The 21,441-nt window shown below is 37.7% G+C and overlaps 1 protein-coding gene across 8 annotated transcripts in view; it reads left to right on the plus strand.

Annotated features, from left to right (window-relative positions):
* PCLO (piccolo presynaptic cytomatrix protein) overlaps window positions 1-21,441 on the plus strand; it is a 354,829-nt gene that overhangs the window by 266,590 nt on the left and 66,798 nt on the right. For 4 of the 8 annotated variants that reach the window (XM_061467286.1, XM_061467287.1, XM_061467291.1 and 1 more), the window contains exons 11-17: window positions 1,779-1,887; window positions 2,506-2,573; window positions 7,549-7,760; window positions 12,743-12,793; window positions 13,802-13,932; window positions 15,577-15,603; window positions 19,266-19,359. In XM_061467286.1, the coding sequence (XP_061323270.1) occupies window positions 1,779-1,887; window positions 2,506-2,573; window positions 7,549-7,760; window positions 12,743-12,793; window positions 13,802-13,932; window positions 15,577-15,603; window positions 19,266-19,359 (692 nt within the window). Of the gene's footprint in view, window positions 1-1,778; window positions 1,888-2,505; window positions 2,574-7,548; window positions 7,761-12,742; window positions 12,794-13,801; window positions 13,933-15,576; window positions 15,604-19,265; window positions 19,360-21,441 lie in introns of those variants that run through there. The other 4 variants (XM_061467288.1, XM_061467289.1, XM_061467293.1 and 1 more) reach the window with 4 other exon arrangements.

Genomic DNA, 21,441 nt, shown 5'->3' on the forward strand with positions numbered 1-21,441 from the left:
AAACAAAAATAACTTCAGTTACTTCCTTTCTAGAAGCCTTCTAAAGAGAGAGTGCATGCTGTTATATTTGTATGGCAGAAAATCAGGGGGAGATGCTTTTATTCATAATTACTGTTGCTTTATTCCAGAGGAACTGAACTTAAAACCAGATCTCCTCTAACAAGCAAAAGAAAGATCATGTTTTGAATGATGGCTGGTAAATGAAAGGGGCTAAATTTTAGGAAAAGGCAAATCTATTTTGGCATTAAGCAGCTGGCTTCACTGTCTTCTGAGCATCACTTTTTAGTCATTCTGCACAGTGTGTATTTCTGTAAAATGCTGCAAACAAAATCATTACTTCTTTCTGACTGAAGTTAAGAGAATATCTGGTATTTCAAACCCTAATTTACAGAATCCTATGAAAAATTTTGTAATGTAAAGTTATAGTCTTTATTTCTCATATTCTTTCATTGTCAAATGTTTTCATCTGGTTTATTCTGATTCTCATTATATTTTATTTAGCATCATTTTTTCCTATAAGTTTGTCTCCACATCTCACTTCATTATTTTTCCCATTTGTTACATACAACAGCACAGGATTTTGAAATAAAAATATGACCCAGGTGAAGACTTGGTTTTATCTGTGTAAGTGGTAGCAAGCTAAGTGTTTGTGGTTTTCCTTGCTGTGTGGATAATGTGTTTTTAGGTGTTTTGTAATACATTGCTTTTAGTGGACTATTAAGGATTCAGTATCTTGTCCCATTAAGCAATATTTTTTCTTAGAGCTGGAGGTTTGAATTTTTGACATTTGTACATTAGTGAGAAGTTAATCTCTTTGGAGTCATCATTATGACTAACCACATCAAAATATGAATGCACTTCTCAGAACCTGAGTTATAACTCCCAGATATCAATTCTGCAGTTTGCTTTTCATAAGCATTTTACTGTGACCAAAAGATTTCTTATCTTATCAGAATACAACTCACATGATTTATAGGCCTATGATTTATAGACTCTGTCAATACTGAGCATAAAACTTCCTTATAGTGATACCTTGCTCCATACCAAATCTCCTGGCCCAGTCTTTGGACACTTGGAAGACACAATGTGTTAGACCAGTATTCAGTATTTTTCAGCCTGTTATCATAGCTCTGTTCCTACCTACTATAATTAATTATGTTCAGCTGTTTTGTCACTTTTTCATAAGAAAAGATATGGAAGAAAAATTTAAACCTTAATATTTCCATGCTTATATTTGAAATGTTGAAGTACATTTTTCATTTAAAATCAGTTAACACAGCTGCTTTCATCTTGTATTTTCCTAACTGACAAAGTGAAGAAAATATATTTGAATTACCAAATCACATTCACAAATTTAGTTCCTCTCCAAGGCTCAGCTTCTTACCAGCAATGTGCCATTGTAGGGAACAGCTATCTTCCAAAACCATGGCTGGCCAGGACATGTCTCAGATGATTTGTTTTCTTGCTGTGTTGGTAGGCCTGCATGTTTTTGATATTGCAAAAGTTTTTCAATGTCATGCAACCCAGACTGTGGAGAGTGCATGTATAGTTTGAATCAGAAAGGAATTAATCTCCTGTCTTTTTTCAACAGGTAAGTTGTAGCTAATGGGACAGTAACATTAAACAGCCTAATCTGTGTGAAGTAAAAGGGCTTTGCTGATGTGTTGTGCCGTTTAAACAGCATTCACTGAATGTCACATCAAATCTTGTCAAAGCTTTCTATGTGTTGCCTGTGTCAAACTTTGAGCACTTCACCTCATGTTGTTTTGCCTTCCTAGGAATGCAGGTGCTGGAATGGAATGGCATCCCCTTGACTGGGAAAACTTATGAAGAAGTCCAAAGCATTATTATTCAACAGAGTGGGGAAGCAGAAATATGTGTAAGACTGTGAGTTTTTCCCCATCTTTCTGTTTCCATTTTTTTTTGGCTTTTCATGGCTTTTTTATTTTTTTTTATTTTTTTAATTTTTAAATTTACAGTTGTTAAGGTGGAACCTTTGTTAACACAAAGCATCAATTTAACAATTACCAAGAGTTCATTGTGAGTGTGGGAGGTCTGTTCTTTTTTTTTTTGCCTTTGAAGTCATAAGGAAAGATAAGCTCAGGCAGATATTAGTAATTATGCTTCTTTAAACAATATCTCCATTGTCAGGCCACAATCTCCTCTCATTGACGCACATACAATTCACTGAATTTGCTGGAGTTAGAAAAAGATGGTAACTTAGCTCTAACGACTTTTACTGAAATCTGTGTCCTTTATAGTAAAGTCATTTAAACATCATGAAAAATGTATCAATTTGCATCCAAGCCGTTAAAGATTTCACCTTAAAAGAAAACTTTTCTTCTCAGCTCTTTGACAGCATTGCAAATATGTATCAGCTAAGAAGGGGCCATGCTTGGGAGCTGCTTTCTGTCATGAACCACTATTCATTTATGTACTTAATACAATAATGAGGGTATGAGGAAAGAGTTTCTTTTGTCTCAGGCTTCTTATTTCTTTCTTTAGGGACCTGAACATGCTCTCGGACTCTGAGAATCCCCAGCACCTGGAGCTGCATGAGCCAGTAAGGGCAGGTGAGTGACAAGCTGCTGCTTTGGCATTGTACACTCAGGAGTTACACCCCAAATCTAGCCATGGGCAGAAAGGGGACCACATCTTAAATACAAAGCCAAACATTGACTATTGGTTGGTTATTATTATTAGCCCAGTTCAATCCATACTGACACAGTCTACACTATCTAATTAATACAAAGGAAATCTCAGTAACAATGCTGCAGATAACATTTGTTATCCAGGGAAAAGGTCCCTCTAGCTACCCCTTCATCTTTACTTGGCACAGAGAGCTGTGGCATAAACGTACCCCTTCAGCAGCTTCCTCAAGGCCTGTGGGCAGGGTTTTCACTCCTGGGGCATCGCAGCAAGTCACAATGTCCTGACGAATTTGCTGGGAGTAGTGTGATATGTGTTCTGAGAGGTTTTGACTTCTCCTTGCTGGGAAGAGGAAGATGTTCACGATTCCGTCCTCTTCATTTTAGGATCTGCTTGAGGCCTTTTTTATGTTTTGTAACATGCCTTGCTCTTCCCTCACCAGTCGGCAGCTCTGCATTGCATATGACTTGACTGGATAGCACACACTTTACATATGAAATATACATATATACATATATGTAATATATATGTATGTATATTCATATTTTTTTTCCCTTCTGTCCTTAAAACTTATTTTGCCCAGCTCCTAAGTTTACATCAGTGTTAGCAGCTGACCAGCAGGTTGCTGGTATCCCTGAGGTATCCCTCAGCTATCATCCTGTGCCCAAACCTTGCAGCACTCTGCTGTCACCCTAGGTCTGTGCTCCTATAAGCTGCATTCTAAAACTGAAGTCAGAAATGCTTCAGAATAAACAGTGCAATTACTGTTGTGCCTTTATATATCAAAAATATTAAGAATGGGCATTATACTCTACAATTATACAAGGTGAAGTGCAATTCAGACTAATTAAGGTCATAGCTATCTGGTCATAAAGCAATTGGTGTTGCAGACAGACAAGCTAAAACAAAGCTCCTAGCAATATGGAGCAAGTCCAAATAACACAGAAGTCCTAAGACCTATGTTAGCTTAATACAAGGCTTATCCCCTGTTATTAGCAATGAAAATACAGTATCTATTAGGATACAGGGATGCAATAGGAAGCACTTTGTGTGAAGTTTTTTATATGACTTCTAAGATTGCAGTGCTTTGCACAGAATTCCTTCTGTTCAATCAATACCATCACTGCAGTTTCCAGTCATGGTATTAATCATATCTACCCCAACTTGGAACCAACATCCACAATCATACTAGCTATGCAGCCCTTCAGTAATCTCAGTGGTGATTAAAAGAGTGTTTCACTCAACATCTCATGTGTCCAGTCTGAATTCTGAGCTTTTGCGGCTGTTATTTTATCAATCAGTACACAAGTTACCTGGATTAAATCCTCCTTTTTCTAAGCATATATCGATGTACTTACCATCAATCTACCTGTTTTTGAAAATTAATGTTATTCATATTAACTGAAAGTGAAAAAGTCTGACAGAGCTTTGAGGCAAATCTACCCACAATTATTTCCATAGTGAGACAATCAAAACCACCAAAGGCATTCATAGACACTGAAACTGGCTTTGAAAGGATAGAAGTAGAATAAACAACATTTACATTAATGAAGAAAGCAAAATGAGAAAGTACAGAAGTAAAAGCAAATTATTCTTGCAGGCATGCTTCCCCTCATCTAGCAATCTTCTAGTGGTTTCTGAGTTGAAACAACTGGCTGACAAGCCCAGGCTTTCTTGCTATTACCTTTCATAGAATCATAGAATAGTTAGGGTTGGAAAGGACCTTCAGATCATCAAGTTCCAACCCCCCTGCCATGGGCAGGGACACCTTGAACTAAACCATATCACCCAAGGCTTCATCCAACCTGGTCTTGAACACCGCCAGGGATGGAGCATTCACAACCTCCCTGGGCAACCTATTCCAGTGCCTCACCACCCTCACAGGAAAGGATTTCTTCCTTATATCCAGTCTAAACTTCCCCGTTTAAGTTTTAACCCATTACCCTTTGTCCTGTCACTACAGTCCCTAATGAAGAGTCCTTCCCCAGCAGCCCTATAGGTCCCCTTCACATACTGGAAAGGCTGCTATGAGGTCTCCATGCAGTGTTCTCCAGGCTGAACAGCCCCAACTTCCTCAGCCTGTCTTCCTATGGGAGGTGCTCCAGTCCCCTGATCATCCTTGTGGCCCTTCTCTGGACTTGTTCCAACAGTTCCATGTCCTTTTTATGTTGAGGACACCAGAACTGCACACAATGCTCCACGTGAGGTTTCACAAGAGCAGAGTAAAGGGTCAAGATCACCTCCTTCTTTGACCTGCTGGTCATGCTCCTTTTGATGCAGCCCAGGATATGGTTGGCTTTCTGGGCTGCAAGCGCACACTGAAGCCAGGTCATGATCATTTTCTCATCAACCAGCACCCCCAAGTCCTTCTCCACAGGGCTGCTCTGAATCTCTTCTCTGCCCAACCTGTAGCTGTGCCTGGGATTGCGTCAACCCAGGTGTAGGACCTTGCACTTGGCATGGTTAAACTTCATAATGTTGGCATCAGCCCACCTTACAAGCGTGTCTAGGTCCCTCCCTCTGGATGGCATTCCTTCCCTCTAGCATATCAACCGAACCACACAGCTTGGTGTCATCGGCAAACTTGCTGAGGGCGCACTCAATCCCACTGTCCATGTCAGCAACAAAGATGTTGAACAAGACCGGTCCCAACATCGATCCCTGAGGGGCACTTCTCTTTACTGGCCTCCAGCTGGACATTGAGCCATTGACCACAGCTGTTTGTGTGCGGCCATCCAGCCAGTTCTTTATCCACTGAGTGGTCCATCCATCAAATTGATGTCTTTCCAATTTAGAGACAAGGATATCATGCAGTACAGTGTCGAATGCTTTGCACAAGTCCAGGTAGATGACATCAACTGCTCTACCCCTGTCCATCAGTTCCATAGCCCCATCATAGAAGGCCACCAGATTGGTCAGTAAACAGTCAATCTTGTGTAGTCTCACAAAAAACTGTACACATCGTACATGTATAGATCAAAATCCATAATAATCCAGTCTACTTTGTATGAAATCTAACCTCTTGGTAGGTGGGCAAGATCCTTCAAAGCTAATTTACAAGATATGGGGAAAAAACTTTGAAAAAATGCTGCAAAGTATTGAACAAGACCGGTCCCAACACTGGTCCCTGAGGGACACTACTCGTTACTTGTTACCGCTCTCCAGGTGGACATTGAGCCCTTGACCACAACTGTTTGTGTGCAGCCCTCCAGCCAGTTCTTTACCCACTGAGTGGTCCACCTATCAAATTGATGTCTCTCGAATTTAGAGACAAGGATGTCGTGTGGGACAGCTGAACGCTTTGCTCAAGTCCAGGTAGATGACATCAACTGCTCTACCCCTGTCCATCAGTTCTGTAGCCCCATCATAGAAGGCCACCAAATTGGTCAGGCAGGATTTCCCCTTAGTGAAGCCATGCTGGCTGTCACCAAGCACCTTGTTGATTTTCATGTGCCTTAGCATGCCTTCCAGGAGAATCTGCTCCAAGATTTTGCCAGGCACAGAGGTGAGACTGACTGGTCTGTAGTTCCCTGGGTCATCCATTTTCCCCTTCTTGAAAATGGGGGTTCTATTTCCCTTTTTCCAGTCATCCGGAACTTCACCTGACTGCCATGATTTCTCAAATATGATGGCCAGTGGCTTAGCAACTTCATTCTCCAGCTCCTTTGGGACCCTTGGATGCATTTCATCAGGTCCCATGGACTTGTGCACATTTAGGTTCTTATGATGGTCTCGAACCAGATCCTCTCCTACAGTCGGCCTAGGGTCTTCATTCTCACAGTCCCTGCATCTGCCTTCCAAGACTTGAGTGGTTTGGTCAGAGCATTTGCCAGTGAAGACCGAGGCAAAGAAGTCATTCAGAACCTCAGCCTTCTCCAAATCCTGTGCAGCCAGTTCTCTCGATAGCTTCCTAAGGGAACCTACATTGTCCGTAGTCTGTTTTTTATTCGTTACATACCTATAGAATCCCTTCCTGTTATCCCTTAACACCCCTAGCCAAGCTTTGACATTTTGCAGACTGTGCTTCAGAAAGGAACAATTCAACTCCCTTCAGAAAGAAAACCCAGATACAGGCTAGCAGGCAAGATAAGGCTAACATATTGCCTTAAACTTCTTAAACCATACTTCTGAGAACCTGGAAAGTAAGCCGAGCCTAGTATCCTTTTAACTCTACACACTTGAGGGCACACATGGAACTAAGTGACCTCATTTCTTTATGAAATGGAGATTGTCATCTCCAAAGGGTAAATTCTCCTCACTTGTTTCTAGGCATCAGGGAAGGCAATCAGACTCTTACCACAGATGCCTCACATAGGTGTGTGTAATAAGGGAAGATGAATCAGGGCTTTTGTTTTTCATTTGCTTTCATTTTATTCTGCTTTGATTAATTTTTTGGTTGAAGGTTTTGAGCTCCTTTTCTCTTTATTTTTGTATAAATTATCTCAGGAGCAGAATTCAGTTTTGCTGAATTCCCAGTTGATTAAAAAAAGAAAGAAAGTTGAAATTAAAGCTTGTTAAAATGAAGTTCAGATGCTCATGAAACTACACCTGTTCCAAACAGTGAAAGTTAGCACTTTCTTCACTTAGGCCAATCTTAAAAACTGTAATTTGCTCCAGTTTAATTCAGCATGAGCAGAAAGACCTATTTTTCTTCAGCTAGAGAATAACCTTCTCAGAAAGCCTGTGAAGTGAGTAACACCAGTTGACAGCGTGTTGAGTAGTAAAATTGGAATTGGCAGGGGGAGATGTCTGCTTCTTAGAGGTTGCCTTTGCATCTTCAAAGTATACAAGCAGGTGACATGTAGATTTATAAAGATTATTATCCTGTCCTGTAACATGGCAAGATGGAGTTGAAAGTGCTTGCATTTATCAATACAAAGCTGTTTTACTTTAATCCAGTAGATAAAGCGAAATCCCCAGGGGTTGATCCCAAACAGCTGGCTGCAGAGCTCCAAAAGGTTTCTCTACAGCAGTCGCCCCTGGTTGCTTCATCAGGAGTTGAAAAGGGATCTCATGTTCACTCTGGAACCACTTCTGCCACCTCCAGTGCTGTTCCCAGCCCTGGTCAGCCCGGTTCTCCCTCAGTGAGCAAAAAGAGGCACAGCAGCAAGGTAAGAAACTTCTCAGTTATGCAGCAATAGCACTTTGATGACAAGAAAAAACTGCCTAATTTATCTTAGCGTAGCAAGAAATCATAGCACATATTGATGAATTCATTACTGTGACAGTGATGAGTATTCCTCTTTAATATCTAAAATTTGGACAAGGAGAGGAGATTATGCAATTTTAATATCTAAAATTTGGACAAGGAGAGGAGATTATGCAATTTATGCAAGGTCGTAAAAGATTGGGCCTTCTCTGAAAATAGATTTCTTGAACTTAATTTTATTGATTTTAAATAATATATCTTTTCATTCTTCGTTGCTGTTACTTTTTAAGTGCATTCTACATGGTGGTGAGGTACTAGTTCCACAGAATAAGCTGATATTGCTAAAACTGTAATTTCTCTCTCTGCACTAAGCTACTGTTTGAAGTGTTGCGAGCTATGAATAGTCATGGGAATACCAAGCATTTCTCTGAAAGCCAGGGAAAGAGTGAAGAATAGATTTACCATCAAAATGTGTTTTGTCACTAGCTCATTCCTGTGAACTTGTTAAGTGTAAGTTCTCATTTTCTTTACCACGTCCTGTCCATTTCTCAGCTGAACTTCTTTCTCCTTGCGCACCCTCCTGACCATGTAGAAAAGGCAGAGTAGGAATTTAGTAACATTTTTTCACAGTTGAAACTGAAAACTAGATCATAAAGTCATCTGTCACAGTTCTGCATTTTGTGTCAAAAATGTTAACACCTGAAGTGCAAATCATTCCTGTGAAAACTGCATTTGCTTAAGCAATTTGCCAGATCACTAAAGCTGATGGCTGTCCTGAATACCCAGCTTCTCACTGCTTTACTGTTGGAAGCAAAGCTTCACATTGCAGACAAGGTGCCTCCTACATATTTATTTCTCTGTATCTTTACTACTTCTTGGCACTGTCAAGTTCCTGCTGCATTATTGGTATGTTTGGGGTTTTGTGCTGTTGAAGCTGTGACTGTGATACGAACTACAAATGTGTTAGGTGCTGTACTGACCAAAATCAGCAAACAGTTCCTGCTTATTTCAGGTAGCTCCTCAAAATGCTTGCATAACTTTCATGTGAGAAGAAACACAAAAATCTCTTTCATACAGCAATTTAACAAGTTCTGTAAATATGAGTTATACTGTAAATACTGTAAATTGATCAGTTTGTTTTGGATAGTAGTTCTGTATTGCCGTAATTCCAACAGACTTTGGAATCAACAAACATCAGGTCTATGATGCAAAAGTTAAATCCATACGTCAGAATTTACTGCACTTAACTTCAGGGACATGACAGAATTGCCTAATCGTCAGGTAAATAGCTGGTTTCATTACACCTTACTCTGGATATTGTGTGCATCTACATATGAACTGGTTTGCTACATGCTATATGTTTACCAGCAAGAATAATGCACTTCTGAAGTACAATTGATGAGACTGGATGAAACCTGCCAACGAAGTGTATGCACTGCATAGAAAGAGAGGGCAGGGCTATTAGTGCAGATGCCACTATCTACACTGAAACCCCTTCCATCTGATTAGATGAATCACACTCCTGAATTCACAGCATAGTGCATATCCATCAATCCTTGATGTGTGCTGTATCCTGCAGAGGCGCCTCTCTCTGTCCACATGAGAAGAGTGGGTTCCCAGCTTTGGCACTGTAGCAGGTCACCTAAAGTTAGAAGCATAAATTTCATTTCCTGCTTCGCAGAGGATTTAGTAATCTTTTGTGAAAAATTCAGCTGGAGGCTCATAAAGATGAAATAAAAAATATTAAAACTAATGCCTTTATGTAGGGATGCAAAAATCAAAACTAATCAGGTAAATATTTAAAACATTCTTTGCATATTTCTGAAAATCATGTTGAGGGGCGTTTCTTTCATAACAACCATAACTCTTGTTGATTTGCATAGTTTCTGTTCATTGCTGCAGGCTGAGTTTATAATGGTGTTGAGCTCTGTTAGAAGAGAAGGCTACTGCTCATCCTTTTTTGGAACAACTCTTGCCTTGGGATGGTAGCATTTCTAGGCAGGCTGCAGGCTTGCCAAAGTATCATGACAGACTAAATATCCAAACTGCCTAGATCTTGGCTTGCTACTGTTCTTACTTTTAGCAAGTAATTCTTTTTTAAAAGCTTTTTGTACAGAATATACACTCCAGAAAAGTCACAGGAGCCTCTTTGATATTCTGCAGTGCTAGTTCTCTCATATTTAATGCTTTGTCCCATTACTACAGAGAGTGATAGTGCACAGCATTAGAACTTGGCATTAACAAGTTTCACATAAAGGCAATGAGAATCTTCTCCAGCAGGTGTGACGGCATGACAAAGCTCAAGCTCTTCTTACATCGTGTGTGTGTGAGTGCGTGCAGGTAGTATCAAGAGAAATTATTGTGAAATTAGAAAAGCCATAACAGGAGAGGTTTAACCTTTTGGGAGCCTTGAGCTGACTGTATCCTGTGGAAACCTTTTTCTTTTGTAATGTAAATGCATGATCATTCTATGGTGCAGATTACATCTAAGATATAAATGCCCTATAGAAACATTTAATTGTCTTTGTATCTTGAAGAATGGGTTGTTTTTCTAAATCCTCAGATCTTTTAGCTCCTAGAGAAGTCAGCAGTGAAAAACTTGTCCTTTTCAAATTAATCTTCACTGAGGCCCTGACAAAGATAGGTACTTATTTGCATCTCTGCCTTTCACTCCAAATCCAACTTCAAAGTTGGCCCAGCTCTGAGCTGGGAGTTAGACCAGACGACCTCGAGAGGTCTCTTTCAGCCTAAATTATTCAAATTTCTTTGATAAATTTGGGTATTTATTCATGGTCAGTTTTAAACCAGCTGACATCAGAGAGAAAACAAAATATTTAATATGCTGAATTGCAAACCAATACAGAGGTTTAACAATGATACAGAAACAAAAAAATACACATTTCTCTTTACAGACAAGTACATGAAAGCAAAGTAGCTAAAATGAACTCCACTTTAACCATCTTTGCAAGTCCCCACACAAACTTCTAAAAATTAGAATATTTAGATTATCCAGCAGGGATTTTGTAACTGCAACTCAGCTAAATCCATGTTATTTTGTAGCATTGTCAGTGCTAGTATAGACTGAGGTCAGAACTATTAAAGTATATTAAAATCCATTCATAGAGGTAAAGTATGAGAAATCTAAGTCATTTAAAGCGTTGCCTTAAAAGTCTGCATGGGGCTCATAGCAGCCTTCCAGGACCAAGCAAATTTTAGGAGTAATTTGCTAACAATCTAAGATTCAGAACATCTTATGAATATTGATGACCTTTTTAGCTGTTAGACGGATTACACTTCTTTAAAAGCATTGTAAGGTACCAAGAAATGCTGATTTAAAATATTTCCATAAGAATTATTTTTAAGAGGCAGACGGATTTCCAAAAAATATCAGCGTTGGATTGTTGTGTTTTTTTTTTTTCCTGAAAAAGCTTGTGTTCAGAAAGAAACACATCTAGAGGAAGGTAAAGCATGTAAAACAAACAAAAACTAAGGCAACACAAGACAATGAATATAACTGTATAACTGGCAGGCTTAGACTTTTTTTATCCCATGTTTTCATTGCTCTAGTGTTTGGCTGGGATTTTCCTGGTTAGTCCTGGTCTGCAGATCTGAGTGACTGAGGAGATGTTTCTTCATCACAAACCTGAAAAGAGTAGTGCATCACCTTAACTTTATGCTCTAGTTTGGGAGACATGAGCTCTGCATTGACCTAATTTAAAGCAACTCATGTCCAGCTTCCTGAGAAAATCTGTAAGGGTTTTAATGGAGGGCAGGACAGCACAAAAAAGGCAGAGGGGTTTTACTCTTCTCAGAAAGTGAAAGAAATCCTAATTACACAGAATATGATGTCAGGATAGTGGTCACATCTGGAAACAGGAAAAGGTGACTTCCAGATCAGTCTTCAGAGAACAGTAATTTTGTCCTTGTTTGCATCCTTTGTTTTCTGCTGCATCAACAAAGGAAGCAGATGTGGAGAGTATGTAAAAATATTCAAATCTTGCTACTGACCTGGGAGCTTTCTTACTTGACCTATGGCTTGCAGATTAGAGGTAGGTCCAGGGTGGCTCAAGGGCACCACCGTTTAACAAAACAGCATTGTTGAGAGCTCAGGATTTGAAGCAAATGGTGATATTATTTTCAAACTACTAAAAAAAAAGGAAGAGAAGAAATGGGGAAATAAAAAGACCCTGAGAATTTTATTGCTTTTGTCAGCAATCTAGAGAAGCTCATTGATACAGAACAGTGACAGAGAGGAACATGCACTATTATACAGCACTGAAAAGGGAAGACAAAAAATTTAAATTTCATGTCAAAGAAAGTGTGTGGAGGAATTTGAAGATAAGGTGATGGAACTGAACTGATTATTAGAAAACACAGAATAAAGCAAAGAGTATTATATGAGATGGCTTCCAATTGTGAAGTCCACATAAGCACATCACTCAGTTTCATTATCACTCCTTCCACTCTTTCTACATGCTTGCATGCAGACTCAATTTAAACTGCTGCGACCTTTGTCTTTCAATAGAAATATGGCTGTGTTGTACTTGACGTCGTATTTGGTTTCTCTTTGCTACATTCATGTTTGTTAGACAGGATTAATGCTGTCTTTTTCTTCCCATGCCTCCCTGTGAGATCAGTCTGCTCAGACTGTAAAGACTTTGCTATTCAAGTTGTCTTATTTTGCACTTGTATGAAGGCTGATCAAAATGGTTGGGCTGGACTTTAAGTGCTGTTGGAATATGATGACCATTAGTTTTGAGCATACAAATTGGAGACAACTAAATGGGTTTTAGAAATCTGTGGTGATACCACAGTATAAACCACACCTACTGAAAAACTTTGAAACTCTATTCTTTCCAGTACAAGTGTATTTGAGAGTATGACTATGAGAGTATATACGAGAGTATATGACTATGTATTTGTTTATGTATTTTAATCTGGCAGCCCACAGAAACTACAAAGTCTGCTTCCCATCCAATCACTGGAGAGATTCAGGTAAATATGTGGTGGCTTTTGCTATGTAAATTGTTGTTGTTACTGGCTGCACTTTTCTGATTGATAAATCTGCAGGAAATCATCTCCATTAACTCATTTCTTATTCAACTCCAGCACCATGAAATGCCACTCATTTAAGTCATTAAATGTCACTCATTAACTCTGTGCTTGATTTTTGCCTGTGTTATTAATGTTGGCTTGTGAAATGCAAAGAGAAAAATAGAAAATGCTCCTGCCCCTGAAGGGGCTAAAACCAGTGAAATTCATTCTAATCTTTAATTTTTGGTAACATACTTTGGTCTAGATTAAAGCCAGACTGTTTAGACTAAGCAAAGACTGCTGTGGGTTTCTCTTGGTGCAATGTATTTATTTCCATGCAATGACAATTTTGTGTTTCTCTCTTATGTAAACTGCCTTCACTCTAGCTTTTTAAAACAATGGAACTGGAAGCAGCATAATAAATGAAGCCTATAATTTCCTATAGATTTTTTGTCTTTTTTTTTTTTTTCTTAAATAATCCATCTCTCTCTCTCCTGTACTAACACTAAGGATCTTTCCATAGTATCATAATATCATTCCTGGTGTTGAGCTTCAGGTAGTCAGAATTCATGCAATTCCTACTCACTAAGCCGGCTGTTGCTCAGAAACATATCAAGGGTTCAGATTTGGTCTGCTTTTTCCTGATAGGAATAGATCAATATGGCTGGGGTTCTTTTTTTTTTGGTTGAGTAGGTTGAGTTTTATTTTCATGTTTTTTTTGTTTTGTTTGTTGTTTTTTTTTAACCAATACTGGCAGACTTCAAAAGTAAAATTTGTTTCAAGATCCAACATAATAATCTAGCATTTTATTCTAGTCAGGAGAGAGAAAACCAAAACCATCTAAAATGTGTTTATTTCCAGCCAAATTAAAGGTCTAAAACTTCTTTCATTCAAAGGATTTAAGAGAGTTATTGAATCATTTAGGAAATAAAAATAACAAGTAAACTTACTGTGCTTGCAATTTTCTAGCTTCAAATCAACTATGACAAACACCTTGGCAACCTTATCATCCACATCCTTCAGGCAAGAAACCTTGCTCCCAGAGACAACAATGGCTATTCAGACCCCTTTGTTAAAGTTTATCTTCTTCCAGGGAGAGGGTAAGTGTAGGAGAAATTTTAACTTGAACTTTCTTTTAATTCGGCTTTGTTACTTGTTACTAATAAACAGAACTGAGAGTTATTGCTATAGAAAATCCAGGGGCAACACAAGGAAAAATGGTGGAGTTTTAATAGAGAGCCAGATGTTATTCCTAGGAGAATGTTCATTCTTTGCTAATGACCTGAGAAAGTTCATAATAATACCCATAGGGGAGGTTGGTTTGTTTGTTAGTTTTTTTTTTTTCCCAGGTTTCCATTTAAAAATTGTAATACATGCAAAAATATGTATTAAAAGAACAGCACACTACTGAAATGTACTAAATACATGTAATAGTATCTGCAACATAGAAAGCTACATGTTATGTTTAACGTGGAATGATTGCTTCAGCTGAAGACATTTGGGACAGATTTGCAGAATGTAGAATACAGTATCTCAGATAAATTTGAGGTTGCAGTTTATATCAAAGGTGAGAAATACTAGTCAGAAAACGCTCATTCCACATTTTTTTTTATGACTTTAAGTGCTAAGATGTGTTTTTAGCAATTCTCATAGTCTTGTATCAAGTATCTAGACTATACAAAGCACTAATGATTTTTTCAAAGTTCGTTGCTTTTTTAGAGTCTGTAATTACAATATTTCATTAGTGTTTCCTTTCAAATATATGTTTCTGTATCAGCAATATTATAACTCTTTTTTGTGCCCTGAAGTTGCAGAATGCCGTACGTATGCATAAGTATATATGATTATAATAATCTTGTTGATTTCAGTGACACAGTAGATGTACTGGGTAAACTGAGTTGATGGATCAGATTTCAGATTGCAAAGACAAATTCCTGCAAACTTTTCTGCCTGTGTGAACATAATTATCCTTATGGCACTTAGGCTAGGACCATGCAACTAAAACTTCATTTCTCTTCTATTCAAAGTAACAAAAAAGTAGATACTCAAGTCACAGTACAGCATTTTGGCATATGGACAAGCACCACTAGAAGTGCATGACTGGAACAATTGCAGGCATGTGTATGCTTTTGTAGATATAATTCCAGCTATACGGCGTTCAATACTGTTCAATGGCACTGGGCCTAAATCGATTACTGAATATAATGCGAACAGGTCCTAAGACTTGAGGGGCTTTTTAATGCATTTAGGAGTCTTGTGAAATATTTATCAAATCAATCTTACTGGGAATTCTGACAAGTAAATTTGCTAATCTAGAAGTAAGACTTGAAACTAGAGAGGTGTTCACCCTGCAGAGGTCTAAGCCAGGTCTGAATATAAGTTTAAACTTGCTGCCAAGTTATGAAGAATTTGGATTTTTGTTTTGTTTGGTTTCATTGTTTTAAAACATGGCACTGTTATGGTTTTGCATGTAGATTGGGGCTTTAGGGAATAGTGGAAATGAAGAGCTGCTCAGAAGTGCCCAACTTCTTTTTTTATGAAAGCAGAAACCTAAATTGCTACTGAATACCTTTTATCTGTAGTTCAGTCCATGCTAGACTTCTTATTCTTACTAATGCCTCTATTTCCTTTGATTCTGATACTAGGAACTACCCATTATTTACATGTTCTCTTTAATCTCTGTTCTCATTGTCTCTCACACTGCTTCCTCTGTGTTCCTAACTCTGTAAATGCTGGGTATGCAGACAAGTCATGGTTGTCCAAAATGCAAGGTAGAGTGTACTATGCTCCAATTTTATTCTTTCATTTTTGTATGCATGCATTATACGATAAGCCTGTGCACTGAACTATAGATTTCTATTGAATTCTAGTGGCATGCAATTGCAGCATTGATTTTGCTGTTCATTCTGTAATGAACAAGTCAGGAGGAACTAGAAACAAGTCATTAATGCTCCTTGATGCAGTAATATTCTAGGGCCAAACTCTGATGACAAACAATCTTTCTTTCAAATTCTAAAAGAATTTAATTCAGAGATATCTAAAAATTCATTCTCACTGAAAGCTGTAAAATAATTATCTGTGAACTTGTATCAAGATTTTGAACGATGTTACTACCAAGATAAACAGGCACAGTTCAGAAAATTGAATATTTTTCTCTATATACCTTGCACAGTGTATAGACATTAAATCCAGGTATAATTCTATCTAATTGCCCACCTGGCTTTAAAGCTGCTTTAATGCATAAATGGTTATTTATGGTAAGCAAAGTTGAATTTTTAGTTATTGACACTACTAATGCTTTGTTTATCCAGGAATTGGAAACATAAAGCAAAATTTCATTCTCAATATATGCTAATATCACCCCAGGCTAAATACATAAGAATAGTAATTTAACCTAAGCTGTATATTTAAAAGTAGAAACCTGAGTAAACGAGTCAGTAGATTAATTTTGATAAACAGATCTTCTCTATCGTGTCTGTTTCTTCATAAAACAAATTATTTAATGAAAGTGTTTAAATGCCACACTTTATATTGTTACTCTATTATACATTTTTAATTGTACTTTCACTTGCAACCTGTATTAATAAACTATAAATAAGGAAGAATAGAGAAATGATAAAGAAAAGAGTAATGCAGTTTGGATCTTTTCACTCAGCATGCTCTGTGAATTTCAAATGCAAATTATTTCATACATTCCATACCAGGTATTGACTGGTTTAATGACTACATTTTATGAAAGCATGTCCATCTGTTAATCACAAATTTGGGTTGAAAGTGCATCAGTGGTATGAACTTAATGTATTTCCCAGTTCCTTCCCTTCGGAGAGTTAGAAACCTTCAGCTGCCATCCAGCTCAACCTGCATCAGCTCCTCCTTAGGAGTGGTCAAGGTCTCCTGGTTCTCTCTGCAACAGATCCTGACCATAGGTTAACATGAATGTGGGCTAACGCCACCCTTGCCAGTTTAGATCCAGATATTTTATAGAACTCACTGGAAATACTTCAGAATTACCGTGTTAACAACACATTTACCTTTTGTCACTGCCAGCTCTGAAACCCAACACTGCATGAATCACCTTCTCACCTATTTCTGAAAAGAATCAGAAACTTTGAAAAGGTGATGAAGTTATAATAATGCAAAAGGAAATCCATGAAAGGAAAGGGAATGTCCTGGTGTTTTCTTGGCTGAATGCACAAAGGGTCCTTTCCTGTTTTCTTCAAAGATGAAAGTTTATCAGTTACTTAAAAACAGTAGATCATACATTTAGACAGGCCCGATCTTTGTAATAGTGTCCTGGCTTAGTTAAGGTAAGAATTGAGTTGCCCAGAGTGTACGAGGAGTTTGGATAAGTTACTATTTCATTAATAGTTGATTACAGTAGATGTTCATTTGAGGAGTACTGTGAGTCAAGTAAGAGAGACAGATGCTGCCAGTCCAGCTGTCACTTGCTCATGTCCTATGTCTCCATATGGGTCAGTCAAATCTCATTAATGCTTTGAATGATGGGGATACTTGTCTCAGAGCAGAGTGGGAGAAGAAGGGAAAAGTGGGAAAAGTGCATTACTGAATAGGATTTGCCATCAAAATTTAGTTTCTAAAAGGATTCATATTTTGTATTTCAGCCTTCCTTCCAAGATATGCAAAGTAATAACTTTTTGAGAGTTTCTTTTTCATATGCCCTTGGTCCCCCTAGCTTTTAATTCATCCTTTTCTTACTGACACACAATATAAAAAAACAAATCTCCCTTTTTTACTTTTTCCTTCAATAATACACCATTGTATGCCATGGCTGACAGAACAGATTGAACTGTAGAGATTTGCTGCTTTCTTCTCATAAGCAGCAGTAGACAGATACTTTGTTTCATGAGTCCCAATGCCGTTCACATTTTTCAAGAAACTGGAAGACAGTGGATGGCATGTTTTGTGAGAAAATAAATGGAACTGCATAGAATGACTATAGCAAAATGTAAGAGCAAAAATAGCTGCAAGTCCCTTTCATTAAAGGGTATTATTCTCATAGACAGGTTGGATATGGTCATCCCTTTTAGGAGAATAAGGCCACTAGACACTCCAGAGTAATTGGATGGCAGCACTGCACAGTTGAATTGAGTCTGTAGGGTGAAACTGCTGGTTCTGACTACCCAACATTGATATATATATGTCAGTAAAAATATGTGTCTTTCACATAACCTTAATTCAGGTCTGCTCAAATCTGGTACCATGCATGGTACACTACTAGTGACTAACTGATTAAATGAGTCCCTGGAGTGCATCTTCTACGTTAATCTCATATGAGACGAATGTAGTGTATTAGCTGTGAGACCATGTCACAGTATGAACCAAAACACAGTTCAATCAAAAGTCAGAAGTAAGAATCAGAAGAACAGTACACCACCAAAAATTAATGTAGGAGATCCATAAAAGAGGGCAGTTAGGGGTCATTCTGCGTTATTTGGCCTTAGTGCTGGTGAACAGTCCTGGGCTCATTTAATTTATTAATAGGTATAGCACATGGGTTTTTTAACCTATGGTGGTTTTGAACAAAAGACAGGGCAGATATCTCGCAGACTGGCAAAAAGAGTTTCTTTACCTTGTTTTTTTAAAGTATTAAAAGCTTCTGATGTTCTCTTACCCAGCTCTTTTAAGGTGTCCATTAAAATTTATGCTAAAGTAAAACTGGAATGGAAGCAAATCTGACATCAAAGCTTAGATGAATCTATATTCTGTTAAAGGTTAGCGTATTGCTTCCTCCGTACTTAGGAAATGCAAAATACCATAGAAAGCACTACCAATTCTTTTTAAACAGATTATGCAGCCAAACTTTTTATTCTTGGCTATTGATAAAAACAATCATGAGCTTGATTCACTTCTGTGTTTGTTTCCAGTACAGTTAGAGATATATACAGAAACAGGATCAATAAGAAATTCGTGTTTCTATCATTAACAGGATATTAGTTGCCCTCTGGTATTCATTAAACATTCTTGTGAGATGGAGCTCCTGTAATTAGAGACTGCGACCTATAAAGATAATGGATTCACGCTACTTTTGAAGCACTAATAGAAGAATGGTCTTGGAAAAGAAATCAATGCATTATCACTTCAATTTATAATCAAACCCCAACATCTACAATGCGAGAACAAAGCATACGTGTGTGTGCTGACTGATGCTTTATACTGAAACAGTTGTAGGCCAAGCTAGCCACCTAAAGAGACAGAAGATGTTTTAAAAGACCATGTTGGGAAAAACTATTAAATAAAGCCCCCAAAACCCAAAGTCTGTCACTGTCCTTTTGCAACCCTGAGTTGCTGCTGAAAGGGAGATGCAATTCTTTTTTTTTTTTTTTTTTTTTTGTAGGTGCTTTTTTTGTTGCATTAGAACTGAAAGAAACACAAGATCGCTAATGTAATGTTTCCTTCCTTTGTTCAAATTCAGTGCCGAGTACAAGCGGAGAACTAAGTACATACAGAAAAGCTTGAATCCTGAGTGGAATCAAACAGTCATTTACAAAAATATCTCCATGGAGCAGGTGCGTTGCTGGTAGTACTGTTCAGTGCAATTTGCTTCTTTATTATTTGCATGATGTGCAGTGCTTACTGTGAAGAGAGTGGAGCTCCTGGCAATTCTGTGAACCCTTGTAAAATCTTGCCGGATTCAGGAGAAATGTGGAACTATTCCCTTGGCTCTGATAGAGCTTACTATATCAATACTCTTTTTTTCTGCTCTCTGCTCATAAAAATGGTAAGTTATGTGATTACACTCATAGTCATGTCATAAGTAAGGATATGGCAACTTAAAAAATTATAATGGAATACATGGAGGGAATAAATTAAGCCATATGTTTCTGAAGTGGATTCAGAAATCGCTGCCACTCTTCATTCCAAAAGCCATGCAAGCTCACACAAAACACAGGTCCTACCATTTTCTTATTCAAAAATATTTATAAAGTGTAGAGATTTAGATTTAGGAGGGATTTACATCAATGGGCTTGAAATATGAATCACCTGAAAAAAGAAAAAAAAAAAAAAGATATTTAATTTCCTTGCTATAGAAAGATTTAACTCAGATCTGGGAAAGAAGTTTTTCTTTGTTGGTGGCTTCCTAACTATGAACTACAGGGTTTACTGGGGCAATACGAAGAAATTGAGTCTTCTTTTTCTCCATCTCTGCTTTTAAAGGGACTTTTTTCTATTTGAAGAAGGCATAATGAACAAAATTATGATCAGTCCATCTGTTTAAATTATGAAGTATATTTTATAGATTAATAGATCTGTATGCAGTGCTAAAGCTTTTTTATTCTCTTAGTGTTTTTTCTTGATAATTTCAACTTCATTTTTCAAGGCCTTTTAATCTTTCAGTACTTCTTTAAAAAGCCCAGAATGACCAGACTTTTTAATGAATAGATTTCCCAATGTTTTTAATATGCTTCTCCAACATAACACCAAGACCTAAAGATTGTCTTCCTAATTTAAAATTTCATTATTCATTCTTCTTGTTCTTTAAGAGGAACATAGGTTAAGATACTAATTTTGGAGCATGGAGCAAAATCCTTCCCACAGAGGACTTGCATGGTTGCTAATGCTACCTACACCTCTGAACTTAACAGGCAGTAGCTCAGATTTACTTCAAAGGTGCCCTGTTGTATGTAGAGGTTATGGTTTGCTGGGCTTTGCATGCTGTTTCATGTAGGCTTGCAGTAATGGTAGCCCTAGGTTTTCTGAGTTTTGTGAAAAGTTTTGGTGTCTTAACACTATTTCCAAACTGAGCTTTCCATTTAAGAAAGGGTCTTTATTTGCTTAATTTGTTTTCAGATTCTGCTGTGACATTTCACAGAGCTGTACTTAAGAGTACTTGGATGTTGAACATTCAATAGCTGTTTGATAATTTTAAATTGGATGGAGATCTTAGTATAAGATTTCTTAGACAGAGATTTTAATGCCAGAAAATCTCCTAATACTTTGGATGTCAGTTTTTGGACGCTTATTTGATGAAATTTGCTTTCAGGTCACATGCAGAATTCCTTGAACTTTTGTTATTTGCAAATCTCTTCCCTTTCCCTTCATCTGAGACTGTTACTCAGTGCTTATGATTATAAGCGTGTCAGCTTCACCTGAGCATCACATATGTTGTATATTTTGTCCTCATGTCACATTAAAGTGTGTGGAGAGGACAGTATTTCCTTCCACACTTTCCCATGCCCTGTATCTAGTCCTACGATACTTAGTAAAGTAAAGCACATTTCTAAATCACGAAATCATACCTTGCTGATGGTAAGTACCCTCTACAGTTTGACGAACTATCATTATGCAACAGGATAACGTTTGCACTCATAACCCTCATGAATGGATATTTAAAAATAGGAATTTAAAGAGAAGTACAGGACAACTGTGATAGACTGAGAATGAGTGTTATGATCACCAAACAAGCAAAACTGCAGAGTTATACAGAGTTAGCAGTATAAATTAATGAACTTTTATACATATTATTTCTTCAAAGAAGCATTTCTTTTTCCTCCATCAAAGCCTGAGTTGCTTACTGACAGCAAATAAGTATTATTAAATATTTCCTAATATAATCTTTTTAATATCACTGTCTAGACTTTAGCTGGTTG

Source organism: Pezoporus flaviventris, unplaced genomic scaffold (genome assembly GCF_033815535.1).
Source record: "Pezoporus flaviventris isolate CSIRO_AGI_PZ_B2104156 unplaced genomic scaffold, CSIRO_AGI_Pfla_v1 ptg000045l, whole genome shotgun sequence".
Classification (NCBI taxonomy): Eukaryota; Metazoa; Chordata; class Aves; order Psittaciformes; family Psittacidae; genus Pezoporus; species Pezoporus flaviventris.